The 16330-nt window shown below is 41.4% G+C and overlaps 1 protein-coding gene across 5 annotated transcripts in view; it reads left to right on the top strand.

Moving 5' to 3' along the window:
- nova2 (NOVA alternative splicing regulator 2) overlaps window positions 1-16330 on the top strand; it is an 83581-nt gene that overhangs the window by 25615 nt on the left and 41636 nt on the right. For all 5 annotated transcript variants that reach the window (XM_067506590.1, XM_067506591.1, XM_067506589.1 and 2 more), the window contains one exon: window positions 732-875. Coding sequence is in view for 3 of the 5 variants with exons in the window: in XM_067506589.1 (XP_067362690.1) it covers window positions 732-875 (144 nt within the window). In the remaining 2 variants the exon portion in view is untranslated. The remainder of the gene's footprint in view (window positions 1-731; window positions 876-16330) is intronic.

Raw genomic sequence — 16330 nt, forward strand, 5'->3', positions numbered from 1 at the left:
CACATGTTAATGAGTGTGTGTGTGTGTGTTGTGTCATGGGGGACATGTGGCGCTATGCGTACAGAAGGTGTCGTATCCACAAGCGTTGCTTGAATAACAAAACCCACAAGAAGCATATTCCTCAGCATCGCGTGCTTGTGCCAAGATGGTGACGAGGACCAGATTCCTCAGGACCGATGCTGAAATTAGATCACACCAATTTGGAGAGCATGTGTAAAAAGGCTCGTGCAAATGGACCTGCTGAGAACGAGGAGAGATGACGCCGGCAAAGCATCCTCAGATTACGATAATAATTAGTTGTCATGGATAGCAGTCATTGTTTGATGGGATTGGATACGTTCATGCAGCTTCGGGGCGTCTTGGATAGTTGGTTGTGAGGGAACAGAGGGATGGAGACAGATTATTCAGCACCAGCTCGCATCTGTTCTGTCAGACTGTGATTACTGATAAACACTTTGCTTCTACTTCACAGTTTACATAAATTCAAAACAAGTTGATTCGTGTGATGAATAAGAAAGATATGAATTTAGCTATAATTCCAACATTAATGGAAATTTATCATCAAACATACAGACAAAACGCCGGCCTGAGACCAAAGCTAGAAGACTAATGATGCATACTGTAGCTTTTTATGTTTTCTTTTTCAGCTTTGCTGTATTGAAAACTGAAGCAAAAACCACATAAGCCACAACAGCTCCTTCTGACTTCCTGTTTCCTTTTTCCTGCTGCAGAGGAAGGCGAGTACTTCCTGAAGGTTTTGATTCCCAGCTATGCGGCGGGTTCCATCATCGGGAAGGGGGGTCAAACCATCGTCCAGCTGCAGAAAGAGACTGGAGCCACCATCAAACTGTCCAAATCCAAAGACTTCTATCCCGGTAAGACACTGACGACATGCGTGGATGGTGGGGATGGAAGTGGTAGCTGCTTAGATGTCCTCCATATATAGGCATACTCGAAATGTAAAAAATACCTTTTGAAATATGCAAATATGCATGTTTGAATGCAAGATGCAACAGCAGTGTCCAAACTTTTAAAGTGTTTGCAATTGCAGCCCAATATACACAGAACATTCTACAACACCAGCTAAAACTACAGTCAGTGCTTTAAAGCTTTACTGCAAGTCCTCTGTGCATTATCTGTCTGTCAGTGTCAGGGCTTTGCAAGGTTTTATTTTGGTATTTTAGTATATTTTTGGCTGTATATTGACTTATTTTATTGTCATTGTATTATGCTTTTATTATATAATATTTAGGAAGTGATGGGTCTGTATGTTGTATTTGCTTTCTCTCATCTGAAGCTCTGTGTTGATGCCTGTCAGGTCACTACACTGAGATGAGTTTTTCATTTAGGGGAAAAAAGGCTCAAATAAATATAGAAAATGTGGTGTTTGTTAGCAGCATAGTTCAAATAAATGGGAACATAGGTGAAGGGCTGCTGCCATAGATGGACGAGAAACAGTGACTTTGACCATTAGAGCCTCATTTCAATGCTGTAGGACAGATTTATGGATTTATGAAGGCTGCTGTTGTCTGTCAGTCTCTTGGTTTGTCTGAGTTTGTGAGTCCTTAGAGACAAAGGGGACCTTCACATATCCACCCCCCCCCCCCCCCCCCCCCCCCCACACACACACACACACACACACACACACACACACGAGAGCAGGATTATAGGATCAGAGGTGAAATTGTATTTGTCTAAACTCTTAATTCTGTCGTGACATGACATGTGACTGGAGCAGTGAGGACAGGGATGCTGTGATCTGTGTGTGTGTGTGTGTTTCTGTGTGTGATGCCTTGAGATGTTTATTTACTTTGCTAGAGATTAAACTGATAGCAGCATGAATGTGGTTTCAAACTAAACACACAGAAAATGCTGCAAAGTCAATGAGAAAATACATGTACATACATACAATACATGTGTAGAGCAAAGAAAAAGTGTGTGTGTGTGTGGCTGTGTGTGTGCGCGCCTGCCTGTGGTCTGACACTTTCTCAATCTCCACTCTAAATAACCTCAAACCACATGGAAACATACTCTTATGTCAAGTGTCTTCATGTGCATCCAGCTCAGCTGTGTTACAGTCTGGCAGGTGCAGAATGATTCTGTGTAGTAAAACATATTTATGTGACCCACATTCAATACTATGATTGTGCTTAAATAATATTCCAAACCTCCAGGGTTCCTGTTTGAGGTAAAATAACCTCAGGAGGTACAATTACAGTCACATGGTCACACCAAAACAAAGCGTCAATAGTTGAATTGAACAGTTCCAACTCCCAGCGACGCCCCGGTGTTGTTTCGGCGCCTGCAGAGTCTCTGATGTAATCGCTGCCCCTGAGCCAATCACAGCATGAGGTTTCTCCAGCTCTGCTAGAGACTTGTAGGACACACTGTGCCGCTCTTAAATATGTTGCTTAAATATGTAGTTTCAGCCTGGAATTTATGTTGGAAATAATTTTGGTTTCTGTGTGCAAAGGGACAGGCAAAGAATAATAAAAATTATATATATATATATATATATATATATATATATATATATATATATATATATATATATATATATATATATATATATATATATATATATATATATATATAATTGAGAAAGATAATCGTAATCGTGTCACTGGTTTTCTGTGTTCTGGTTGGAGAAAAAAAAAATCCAGTCCATCAGTCGAACATGCGTCAGTGTGCATGACTCAAAATCTAACCTGCTTTAATAAAATTCTAAATAAAAACACACATGTACTGAATTTGCAAAGGTTTAACAACAGCTTATAGAAATAACATAAAACCTTGACAATTTTCCTATTAAACCTTTTTTCAGTTGATCTTCTGTGTTCAGCCAGCTTCATTTACTCTTTGTTCCCATGTACTTTAAGCAGCACCATGGTCTTCAAACATGTATTTGATCTAAAATTCAGCTCCTGTTCCTGTTGTCTTGTCGGCATGTGTGAACGTGTGCATCAGTTCAGTGCTGGGGTCTGCAAACAAGCCGCCGTTGTTTGACACTGGTGCACGAGCCTCCTGAAGGCTCTGCCAGCTACAACAGATGCAAGAAGCTAGAGACAGAAACACACACAAACCCACACAAACGCATGTGAAGGCACTAAAACATGATAAATGCACTGATAAAAACACATATGGTGCAGTAAAAAAGAAACTTACATAAGCAGCTTACAGGCAAAAGTGGATAAACATTTACACAAAATCCACACTTGCACATATGTATAAATACAAACATGGTTTCCAACCTCCTGGGGGGGGGTTGCCAAAATTGCCTAAAAGAGAAAAAGGCGAGGAAGGGAGACAAGTGAAGAAATAAAGAAAGGTTTGTATGAGCCCCACTCTGGACTGAAGCGTGTGTGTGTGTGTGTGTGCACGCACTTCCACTGCACTGAAGGGGGCATCTGTATGCAAATGAGACACGGTTCTTCCTGGGTGACAAATCAAAAGGCCCACCTGCTGAAAGGGTCGTGTGTGTGTGTGTGTGTGTGTGTGTGTGTGAGTGTGTGTGTGTGTCGGGAAGAACAGGGCCAGTCTAATAAGCAGAGGCTTACTGCTGTGTCTGAGCCAAAGTGTCTCAATCCTCTCCGCTCACTCCTCGGAAGACATTCGTCCCCCCCCCCCACTAAACGCCATGCACCCAAAGTCAGCCCAACTATCATGGAAATGTAGAAAAATCACTGCCCAAAATGTTCACTGCAACCTTCTCTTTGGTCTAAAAGTAATCAGTTCATCTTCTTTTTGAAATGAAACCTGTGCTTAGGTTGTCTTGGAGACTTTAAAAGATGTGATCCAGCAACAAGAAACTCAAATATCTCAATGCAGATGCTATGGAGTGTGAGCTGCTTTCTAATATGTTATTGCCATTTTCAACTAAAATAAAACATCATTAAGGAACAAAAATCCCAACGGTGTTTGGCAGCATTTTAAATTCTGAAAGTTGCCAAAATCTCCGGCTGGATCCTGCAGATTAGAGCTGTGAAAAGATGTAGATAAACACAGAATCCCCCAAATTGGATTTTTACAGTGAAGGCATAAATATATAGAACAGCTTTAAATGTAAGTCCATAATCTTCCCGGGGCCAAATGTATTTTTTTGCAGCAGCAAACCAAACATGACAGGAGAAAACACAGTGTGGAGAAACAAAAGAAAAACACAACGTAAGGCCAAATATAGAAAATCCACTGAGTAGCAGAGACGACACAAATGAACATAACAAGATGTAAACAACTGAGAGGTTGAAACAAGCATTTCTAAACACATAAAGGGGATTAAATGAAAACGAAGAGCAGGAGAGAACAGAGGTTCTTCTACGTATTGATTCTGGTTTGATTTCGTCAATAGGCTGAACACTGGAGAATCAGAGCTGAAACTCGAGCAGTAAATCAGAGTAGAAACTCTGCTTTCGACCACATGACCTTGTTTTACCCAGTTCTCCTTTCTCCTGCATTCCTCTGCTCATATATCACACTGCTCCTGCTTCACCTCTGCCTCCCTCTTTCTCCTCAGATCTTTCTTGCCGTTTTATTCATGCGTCCTTCGATCCAGCTCCGTCTCATCATCAATCATTTCTCCCTCCCCTCACCTCCTCCTTTGCTTCCTCCTCGTCCTTCCTCTCTTTGCCCCCTCCCCTCCTTCTCCTCGCCTCTTCCTCCATCCCATCTATCTGGAGAATAGTGCAGCAGCAGCACTTAAGCTGACGACCAATTAGCAAAGAGCAGCAGTACTGGGGACAAGACAGGCCACCATTCATCCTCAACTACACACACACACACACACACACACACACACACACACTAACGCCGCTCTGCGACCCACCATTCACTATTATAGCACAACAGATTTATTACATACCCATACAGTACAAGGCAGTGCCGCTTCCAAATATAGCTTCTCTCTGTCTGTCCCGCTCTCTATTTGTTTCTCTCTCTCTCTCTCTCTCTCTCTCTCTCTCTCTTTCCTCATTTCTTCTTGTAAGGACTAAATGCAAGCCAGGTTTTTTTTTTTAAAGCTTTTCTCCTAAACAATTATTTCAGAATGTCTGCAGGTGTTTGCAGCGTTTACCATTAAACTATTTGAAGCTGAGCTCTTTAACGTTCATTATAACTGCATGAATCACTGTTGTCCTTGAGTCTATATCCATTTCATTTTCTAAGAAATTTCGTTTTTTTCTTTTCATGCTGGAGAGAATTCTCCCCAGAGCACCCATCACATCCCATTGCCACTTTATTTGTGCTGATGTTAATTTTAAGTTTTGTTAATTTTGCATGTGTAGGTCTTGATAGAATTAAACTTAACTGGTAATCAGGTAATCATTGCTTCAAAGGCAAAAAGGATCACATCCAATTATTGTGAAGTAGCCTTCACTGCTCCTAGATTTTCCTGTAGTGCAGCCGTCACTCAGCAGGCAGCCCACAAAGATATGACAACAGTTTCATATATTGCTTTACAGTTTGTGGAGAGACATAAAATATTCATTGACGACACCTGTTTTATAATTAGAACCAACCTTCTGGCCTCCTCATCTTCTCCTATCTGCTGAGATGTGGACCTCTGGTCAGACAGAGGCCATGGAGACGACTTTGAGCTGTAAATGAGTTTCTGCCCTGTAGCAGTTTAACGGCTACTGTTTGGTTTCAGCACCAACAGGTTTCACTGAGTGTGACTGTAGAACTTTTTAGAAGCTATTAGTGATGTTAGATGATGGAGATAAGATTGCATTCCTTTTATAGTGGAACTGGAATTTGTTCCAGCAATATTGTTCATACCAATCATATTTGAAGCCATTTCTGTAACACACAAAAATGAGCCAACCATAAAATAAGTGTCCTCATTCTATTTATTCCATTTCTTTCCATGAAAATCCGCAAAACCTCAAAACTGAGCTACAGTGACCTGGAGCTGAACCCTGCTCCCCAAAACGCTGTACTCGCTCAATGACAAGGGACCAAAAACACCCAGTTGAAGTGTCCATTGTGAAATCTTGGGACACAATTCTGATCTTGCAGTGTTGGTCTTAACTAAATCAGATAGAGAAATGCAATAGAAACAAATGAAATCTTTATTAGGGATGTCTGCCCCCCCCAGCTCCTCTGTGTGTCCTCTCACACAGCATGCCACCATTTTAGAGCGTTGTCTTTAATCCCACACCATGACTGCGGTTTTCAGTATTTAATATCTCGTCCCGCCAAACACCCACGCGCACACACCCAAAACCAACACACATTCACAACACACAAAATTCCACATCAACTCTCGAACTGACACACACCTGGCTCACACACACGTCCACGCATGCTGCCCCCAGCCTTTATCTACATTACTGATTTCAGTGCTTTAAGCCTCTTACGCAGCTCTAAGCTCTCAGACCGAGAGATGGAAAACTGCACTATTACACACACACACACACACACACACGAAACTTTAATGAATTTCCTCTTTGTTAGCCATTTCCCTCTTCATTAAAAGACTTATTCAATTTAAATCTCCACCGTTTATCACTCATAACAAGATGATTTTGACTAAATTAGATTCCTACTGTGGTTGCATCTGAATCTGTCAAATTATTGCCACAAATTGAGGCCAGTTAAAGTGTCTGCAGCCTGTCTGAGCTCGAGCATCACAGCAGATCAGAGCTCAGCTGTAAGTTAAGCCTCTCACAGAGTCTGTGTCATTACTTCAACAATTAGCAGTTGTGTTATAATGGAGCACAGGTTGGACTTCAGGAAGCCTTTAAACAAATTTATTCCCCGTGACTCATTAATGATTTGTTCACTTTGGCATCAATGACATTAAAACTGAAATTCAATGCCCTGTTTGTGCTTTAGTTGCTGCACAGGATTATAAATTAGACAGAAATGTTTTCTGAAGAGGCAACTTTTTATAAGAAAAAAAAAAAGGTACGGTGGATCTGTCACCTTATTAACAAGCAAATAAAATGTCGAGGAAGAGAAGTTGAAGAAACTGATGAAATATGGACACACCACCTTTTTTCCCATATTTGTTTGTGTGTGTGTGTGTGTGTGTGACGTCAGCCAAACGGCAGACGGGCTGAGTAATGCCTCAGTGCCAGTTCGTGCCATGCAGGCTGACGGGCGCACAATCATATCCCAACACTCAGAGTAAGACGCACTGCAGCTGCAACATTTCCATTTCCATCACAGGCTTTTATTTGATGCAGAAACATGTTTTGGATTTCTGTAGCAGCACCTTTTTAAGATGAGGATGAACTGTTGATCTATACTGGGATATAGCAATATTTTATTTAATGCAAAGCACAGTGACCGTAGAAAATTACCTTTAAGATAGATTTCAGAGGAAAGGAAGCAGTGAGTGACTTTGATCTGTTGAATGAACATGCTCTGTTGTCAGTTTCTCATTTTTCTGTGATATGATCTTTGGTATAACAATAACCTATGCCAACATGGCCCCACCAAAGAAAGAGCTGCAGTTATTACATTCTTTTAGGCTGCAATTGATTGTGTAACTGCTGCTTTTTAGATTTTAAATACTGACTGACATCCTGCAGATTATCTTTGAATGTACGCAGTTTAGAGCAGAGGAGCTCTGTAGTTAACCAGTCAAATGGGAATTGAACTCTGCACAGTGACAGAGTTACTTATATTCTTGAAAACCAACTCCTTCAGCATACGGCTCGGTCAACCCCCTCAAAGTCAGATTCCACATTACTTTTGAGAACAGTTTTTCTTAATATTGTGACATTTGATATAAATAAATGAACACATTTCAGTATATTACAGTTCAGTACAACAACAAATTATACGCTATTATACAGTCAGCTGGATAAACATTTTAGCAGCCCTGTTGTTCTAATTGCAAATTATTAATCATAATTTTCTTTTGAAATAGTCTCTGTCTTTGTATCAATACTTTATATCAGACAATAACTGCATTAGAGTAAGACAAGCAGATACAAACAAAAACACATTAATTTACATATTTGTTACTCTCTACCACTATATGAAACTTGGTTACTTGGTGGCAGAATGTCCACAACCTTCACATGTGGCTCAGTAACATACTGGTGTCAGATCAGACAGGTGTAGTTGTCACAAAGTGGCTCCTTTGAACGATCTTGACCCTCTTCTCCCCCCAAGTGACCCCCCACCTCTGAAGTTCTGTGGTTATATCAGTCAGTCCCCTGCTGCCTGCGGACAGGCATGGCTAATCAATCTGTGCACCCCATCTGCCACATGGTGAGCTGTGACAGGGCATCAGGATACACCCACCTGCTATGATGGAGCCCGCATTTCTCTTTTCTGTAACTTTTGTGATTCTGGTTCTCTCTGCAATTCGCTGCAGGACTCAAAATGGGAGAATTGATCATTAGAAAGGATGTTAGTGACCATAATATTGGATTTCCTTCATCCCCCCGCCCCCTCTCTCTGGCTTTGCTGCATGTGTTTAGACTTTTAATAAGAGAGTGTTGAGGGTCCCAGTGAGGCCAACTGTAAATAGAACAGCAGGAATATGGTCAAACTACCCACAGATCAATACTGCACTGAGTGTGTGTGTGTGTGTGTGTGTGTGTGTAAGATTCTCAGCTCTTGTTTGCTTGCCTCTAAGTGTGTTTGTGACTGTTTATATTCATCTTTTTATTTGGTGTTCACCCTGTTTATGGGTATGAGAGAGAGAAAGAGTGTGTGTGTGTATATTAGTGTGTGTGTGTGTGTGTGTGTGTCCTTGCAAAGTGGTGGGATAATGCGGTCTGCCAGTGAAACACTCCACTCAAATACGTTTCGCTGCCTCTCATCACTCCCACAGTGAACACATACTCACAAACACACACACACCCATGGAATAATCACCACTGATGACCACTGTAAAAGTGTGTGTGTGTGTGTGTGTGTGTGTGTCTTCACCACATGAAGTAACTGGACTAAAAAAACTTGGATCTCCTTTGTGGAGCTGTTGACAAAGGAGGAGAAATATTAGCGTTCCGGTGGAGCCAAAATCCTGTTTTTGGACAGTGACCAGTGTTTCTGACAAATTAAAGGATTAATCTCCAGCTTTTTAAACTTAGATAAAAAATATTGTAACATTGTTAAATCTACAGTAAAGCATTCAGTAAAATAAGAAATAATTAATTAACCTAATCTTCAGTAGTTGATTCACAAGACACCGTCTCCATAAAATTGAATTAAATCACTATAAAAATCCTAAATATGTTTGCATTATCACAATATTAAACTCTGCAAATGTATTTGATCTATTGAGTATTTTTCTTCTCACTCCATAAATCATTGTGCTGGGCCTCCAGGCTGACAGCTGTTGTGATGAATGGGATTCACTTGGATTCACATCTATAAGCTCTTATCCTTTAATAATAGTAAATGCACAGAGGCCACTGGCTATCTGCAGCTCCCAGACAAACACCAGAAGTCATTTACTTTCTTGATGACAGAACAAAATGTGGATTTTAAACAGCTTTCCATTTCTTCTCTAACACGGCACCAAAATAATTGCTTTTCTTTTCTTTAATTTTCAAACCCCAAGCAGCTGTTCACATCAGCAGCCTCAATAAACAGAATATTTCCCAAATCACCAGTATTGTGAGGAAACTAACAGCTTTCTTTCCTCCAGATCATTGCAACAAAAGAAAATGTCTGCTCACAGCAGTGTCAGTCAGGTCTGAAACAGCATCAGCGGAAAGCCAAACAAAAATGATAATCACATCTACAGTAGAAAGTTCATGCACGGTTGTTTTGTTGTTACATATGTGAGCAAAAACTCTTTTCATGCTTATGTAAGAGAGAGGAGGAGTTGGAAAGAGATATGTAGCCTCCTCGTGCAGTACTGAAGCGAGAATCCAGCATTGTGTGTGTGTGAGTGAAAGTGTGAGAGAGTTAAAGAGATTCTACCTGCCACTCAAAAGCATCATGGCGCCCTGCAGCTGTTCAAACTGCAGCGTCATTGTGAAGACTCTTCCTGTCTCTGCCGTACCCAGATGAGGTGCATCTCTCAGGGCGAGGGAGCCACTGAAGCTCCCGGGCTCCACTGAGGCCTCGAGTCTGGCAGGACACACAGGTCAGAAGCAGCTGAGCTCCTGTATGAAGCTGTTTAATACATCCTGCACTTGATCCACCTCCAAGTGTGTTTCAGATATGGAAAAGCCATTTCCACCAGGAGAGCTTCTGACAGATAATCTGCAGAGTTTGAGACCGTTTGTTTCCATGCGTAGAGCTTCCAGATTCCTGGCTCTATTTTTTCCACTCTTAACACTGGAATTACGTCAATTTGCATTAGGATTATCTGATTTCAGTCGATTCTTGTGATTTGATTTGTTGTGGCAGAAATTCATCAGTGTTATGTTTCTTATGCTCTGCAGGCTGCACATATACTAGGGCTGGTTATTGGCAAGAATCAGGTGATACAATACATATCACGATACGGGCTACGATTCGATATGTTACAATACGATGTAGTGGAATCCAGCTGTGGGGGTTTAAACACAGCACAAAAGAATCCACTGTCTGCCATGAATCTCTTTTGAGAATCAATACAATATCGCTAAATGTAATATTGCAATACTTAAGTGAATCAGTATTTTCTTAACACAAACACTGATCCATGATGTATGAAAACTGTACTTACAGTGTCTGGCTTTGGACTGAATTTAATGAAGATCATTTTAAACCTGACGTTTTCAGTTTTTTTTTTTTTTTCCTCACATTTAGTCTAATTCCTGTAAGCATTATTATGTGCTTTAACAACCTGCTTCTCCCACTGTAATCATCAATGATTCATGTGATCTAATCTTCTGACTGAATGACTGCATCAGCAAGAGCTGCAGGTACAATTTAAGCAACAAACATTTTAAAAGTCTCAGCTTAGAGGTCTCGCCAACACCGTTAAGATCGTCTGATAAAGTAGTGGAAGTCTACACATGTCCAGCTGTGTGTGTGTGTGTGTGTGTGTGTGTGTGTGTGAGAGAGAGAGAGGGAGAGAGTCAGCCTGGTCAGCACATAGGGAGGTGTTGGGTAAGAACTGGGAAGGAGTGAGTAAAATGAAGTGGAGAAAGGAGAGGGTAAGAGGAGGAGGAGGAGGAGCAGTTGAATGTGCAGAGGTCTGTATGAGTTCTGAGGGTTTCCAACTGTCCCAGACAATAGGTGGAGGCAAGGCCCTGTGTATGACAATAGGTTCTTTGACCTCGGTCAAGTAAGGAGAAGGGGGAGGACGGGGGAGCAAGGGGAGAGAGACTGTGCCCCCATCTGCTTCAGAACAGAGAGAGTGGGTGCAAAACTGTGTCTTTGTACTTAGTGTTGTCTTTGTGCTGCATGTGTTTCTCTGCACACAGACTAAATACTGGAGCCTTTAGTTTTTCTGTTTAATCACCACAAAAGCTTTTGGCCTGCTTCATAGAAACTGTCTGAGCAAGCAACCTGCACTGACCATGTGACGTGCATGTTGTTCTGATGTCTCAGCATCTGACTGATCTCAGAACATCTGAGGAGTTTCAGTTCTTTCTGTTCCTCTGTTCTACTCATGTCTGCACATTTACAAAGGGAAGTCAGTGATGTTCACATTCTGTCATCTTGTTAATAAAGTAGATCCATGCTGTACAAACTATTCCATAGTTAAATCCAAAATATCTTCCCATGATGCTGTGAGTGAGTTTTGTTCATTTCACAGTATTAGACTTTGACATATACAGACACTTACTATGAAGCTACAATATGCATCTTAATGTTAAGCTGCATCTATGAGACTCAAAATCGGTCCTCTGTGCTCTGCCCAGTCCTCCGTCTCCCTCATCTAAAGCAGCTCTACTTCGCTTTGCTTCTCTGTTTACACTACACTACACAGTGCCCCAGGTAGTCACCATTATGAAAATTCAATATATATTAGAATGCTGCGAAACGTACTCCTCTGATTGGTTAGAAGAGCGAGACAGGAAAAAAAAACTTTACCAACACAATAGATATGCAGTTATGCCGTCCTGTCTGATGGGAAAACATTACTACAAAAAATGTTTGAATGATGCTACGTACTAATTACATACTATAATTAAAAGCAACACTTAGAAGTTTTGACTGACAACAGTTTAATAATGTTTTATCACGAACCCTTGGAATATTCCACAGCCCACTGGTGGGTTTGCAGCCCAGGTTTTACCAAAACAAACAAAAAAAAAAACGGCCTCAGGCTGAGTGTAAGTCAGCAAACTTTAACGGAGGGGTGTCTCCTCTCCCTCTCTCCTGTCGTCCAGCTACTCACATCTGTCAGATATGACAAAGCTGCTCTCTGTGAAGAGCTTGGCTAAGCACTGTAACTCTGCCTGCTTCATATAACATCTTTATCATGTACAGAGACAACACGCATGCACACACACACACACACACACACACACCCTGCAATTTCAGCTTCTTTGGCTGCAGAATATTGCCTGCTCTCTCTCTTTTCCCATAAATAGCAGACATAGCTGCATTTGTCTCTGTGTCACCATGGCAATTTCACGACTTGCTGTGACAACAGTACCTGGTGTGTGTGTGTGCACTTGCGTGCATCTTGGATGGATGCAGGTTTGTAGAAGTGCACATGGACATACACACATCCTTTCACCCCTACCCTACCCCCACTGGACAAAGCTAAGGATTGTGGGACTGCACACTCGTTGCCTTGGTGATGAAAATCAAAGTGACAGCTCTCCTAGAGAAGGAGCCCCCCCGACTCCCTCTCTCCTCCCTAGCAGGTGTAAGAGAGCCAGAGAGATGTCTTTCTTCCCGTCTTGGTCGGCTTCCAGATCCTCTCGCCTTCTGTCCTTGAAAGTCGCTGAAATAAGCAGCACTGGTAGGAAATAGAGGCTATAATTTGTGTTTTAATAACATCGTAAATTGTGTATGCAGTGGAGTATTGAGTAAAGCTTTTAATTTTTTGGGAAGAGCTGTTTTCCAGGCATGAGACGTTATTCAAGCAAAGCCTACATCAGACGTTTGTACAGTAAAAACACAAACTTTTATAGGCTAAACTGAATGAGGTTAATGTAATGAAGCAAAGTAAAACTTTATTACCACTTTCATTTTAGATGTTAATCTGTTAGTAAAGTACTTGAAGTCAAATCAAATATGTGCCGATCAAACGCACTTTCCCGCAGCGACATATGCGCTCCATTCTCATTGGCCGTCCACAACAATGACACTTTGCGTTGGTGGTAGCCATGGAAACATCCTTGTAGTTGCACAAAGGGGTCACGTCTAAAAGGTCTAAATCTGCTAATGCTTCTGAGTACCTCACAGACACATACACATGCGCACACGTGCACGCTCTGACACAGATGTGTGTGCTCTTAAAGGAGCAGGTTCCTTCACTATAGACTCCAGCTTTGTGTAAGAGTCGCATTCCCCTTAAGGAGGAGGAAGGTAAGTGAGGCAAACAAAGAGCCTCATTGACTAAAGAGAGAGAGAGAACTAGTTGTGAATTTTTTTTTTCTTTTTGTCTTTATAGACCTCCAGTCCCTGGCAAGGGGACAAAGGTAGTCCTCTGGGACCCCTTAACCCCTCTGTCTCACACATGCACACTTCACAAAAGAGCTGGTTCCACAGCTGCCCCGACTCCCCAATCCCTCCCACTTCTATTATTTTTAATCCCCCATTTAAAGCTCCCCTGGTTTCTCCTCATTTCCCAACACCCCCACCCTCCATATAGCCCCTGCACCCCAACCCCCAATACATACACTGCCATCGTGTCCTTTCTCCCCCAGTGATTAACACCCCCCAATCTGAGGTCCCACAAAGCCGTCAGCTGTCGCATCGTCTCTATGACACACTGGCTTTCACTTTAATTATGAAGCTGTCTGTGTGTGTGTGTGTGTGTGTGTGTGTGTGTGAGATAGAGAGAGAGGTTTTTAGCATGTCTGCATTCTGCATAAACAGTCGGGGTTCAGTCTTGGTCACATGATCAGTGGTTTGCTACAGACAAGGTTCTGATTGGCTGATGGGGTTCATGACCTTTGACCCAGCAGTGAGGGTGATATTTACCCTGTCTCGACCGTCGGATCATCTCTTTCTTCCTTTTTCCTTTTTTTCTCCATTCTTTCTTTTGTTTGCATAGTTTATTCCTTATTCTTTAATTCTTTTTTTAAATTTAAACTTTATCTTATTAAATTTTGACCCACGAACATTTCTGTAAATAAGCAGTACTTATGTTTTTTCTCTGTGCATTAAAAAAACGTATCTTTAGCAAACAACAGATTAGGTGATGCACAAACGTAGTAACTTAGGCATTGAAGCATCTTTGTCACTTTCTTTATGCAGACTTACTGCTTAAACAAACGCCACTCTTTAAGTCACAGTTCTCTGTGGTCTGTTCACTCTCCCTCCATTTCCAGCAGTCATAGATTCTTTCATCAATTCTTTAATGTGTGTTACATCATGAACAAACTTGAGCCACATACCGTGAAACTCTCTTATCTTCTTCCAGCATGCAGCCGTGCGTCCTTTGCTGCATTGTGCTGTAAATCATACAGTCAAGTTCCATATGGTGGTCATTAATAAAGATGAGATCATACTTCCAGTCAGACCCCACCCTCCACGTTCACATGCACACTCACACATGCAAACGCATGAACTCATACACATTCAGAGACACGCCGATGCTTTGTATAGAGTGAGGCAAATGCGCACACGCTGGCCACTTTACCGGGCTGTGCAATCCAATGCAATCCAATAAATGAATGAGGCCGAAGTGGTTAGTGGAGTAATTATAACATTGTAAAAGTAGAATTCATGATGGAGGTATTGGATTGCATTAGAATGTACAGGTGTATCTAATAAAGTGCCCATTGAGTATATATATCATCATCAAATATGAAAATAACTTTGGGGATATGAAAATCCCTACTTTTTAACTCCATCCCTGTTCTCCCACCATGTCCCAGGCATGAAACTGCAGCTTTCTTTCCGTTATTTTCCACATCAGCTGGAGTCTAGACAGACGAGCTACAACAAGCCACACAGACTGAAAACTGCTCACCTTCTCCAGAGCAACTTATTTTTATTAGCCAACATGCTCCGATGTTTATGTATCTCAAATCGGCCTTTATTTTTCTCATTTTTACTTTTTACATATTTCTTTTGATATATTTTCCCTTTTCTATTATTGGAAAACCTAATATAGTATTTTGAACAGAAAATGAACTTATGACTTGTACGTTTTGCATGACACAAACCATGACTGTAGCTGCAAGTAATATGAGAAAAGAAACGCACTACTGTGTAACATGTAATGTTTCTGTCTAAAATATCCGGAATATAGATTTGGTTTATTCAGCAGCATCGTCAGGACACAATAACGTTTGTTTAGTAAAATAAAACTGCGCCTGCCAGTCAGAGTTGAGGTGGTCACTTGGATGGCTACATCCAAGGGTTTTCCAAGGGAGGCCATGCCCACCTCTGCCCCCCCCCCCCCCCCCCCCCCCCCCCTTTGGGGGTTTCGAGAGAGAGGGAGCTAATTAGTGTTTTAGCTGGTTGCTAATTGGCACTTTCTTCCGCCTACTTGCAAATAACACACACACAGGAAAGTAGAGACCTCTTCTACTAGTATTCGATCAGAAACTACTCCTCATTTAAAACTAATTACACACATCCATCAAGTCTATATCATGTCATATCATATCACTTTGACACTCAGACACACACCCGACGTGCAGCCTGACCTCTTCTCTCTCCTCTTTCTTTAGTGAACACTTTTAACCAGCAACAGAATGAATCACCTCCATATTTCCCACTGTGTGGAACATGAGAAGAGTCAATAAAATCCAAAATTTTCATAATCTTCTCAGCTGTCACTGTACACACACACACACACACACACGCACAGTGACCTGGCAGCATTTCTTCTGAGGTGTTGCATTACTGTTAAGAAGGGAACTGTGTGTTCTAAAATTGAAGAATATCCTTTACAGAGGATTAACATAGGACCTTAAGCATTTCTGAATCCTTTAGGATGCAATTATTAAACTGTAGCTAAAAAAATAGACGTTGAAGTTTTTGCTTTATTTACATTTGTGAAGCAATTTTCTGCATATTGCTCGTGATATTATGTGAAACTATTGTAGAACCAATCTTTCAATAACAGCAATACCTTCCATTCTGCTCTTGCTGGACAGAACAATTATGGCTGACATGAGACAGCATTAGCTGGAAGTCAAGAAACAACTTTTCTTGGCTGATGGACGGTGCACACTCTGGCTCATATTCTTATGTTCAGTCAGTCTGAGATGAAGCAATCCGACTTCTGCTCTCTCCCCGATCAGGTTTCTCACTATGTAAAAGTTGGGTTAGAGTTACAGTACGAGTCTTCTTCCTC

The sequence above is a fragment of the Channa argus genome, chromosome 6, assembly GCF_033026475.1.
Source record: "Channa argus isolate prfri chromosome 6, Channa argus male v1.0, whole genome shotgun sequence".
NCBI classification, from domain to species: Eukaryota; Metazoa; Chordata; class Actinopteri; order Anabantiformes; family Channidae; genus Channa; species Channa argus.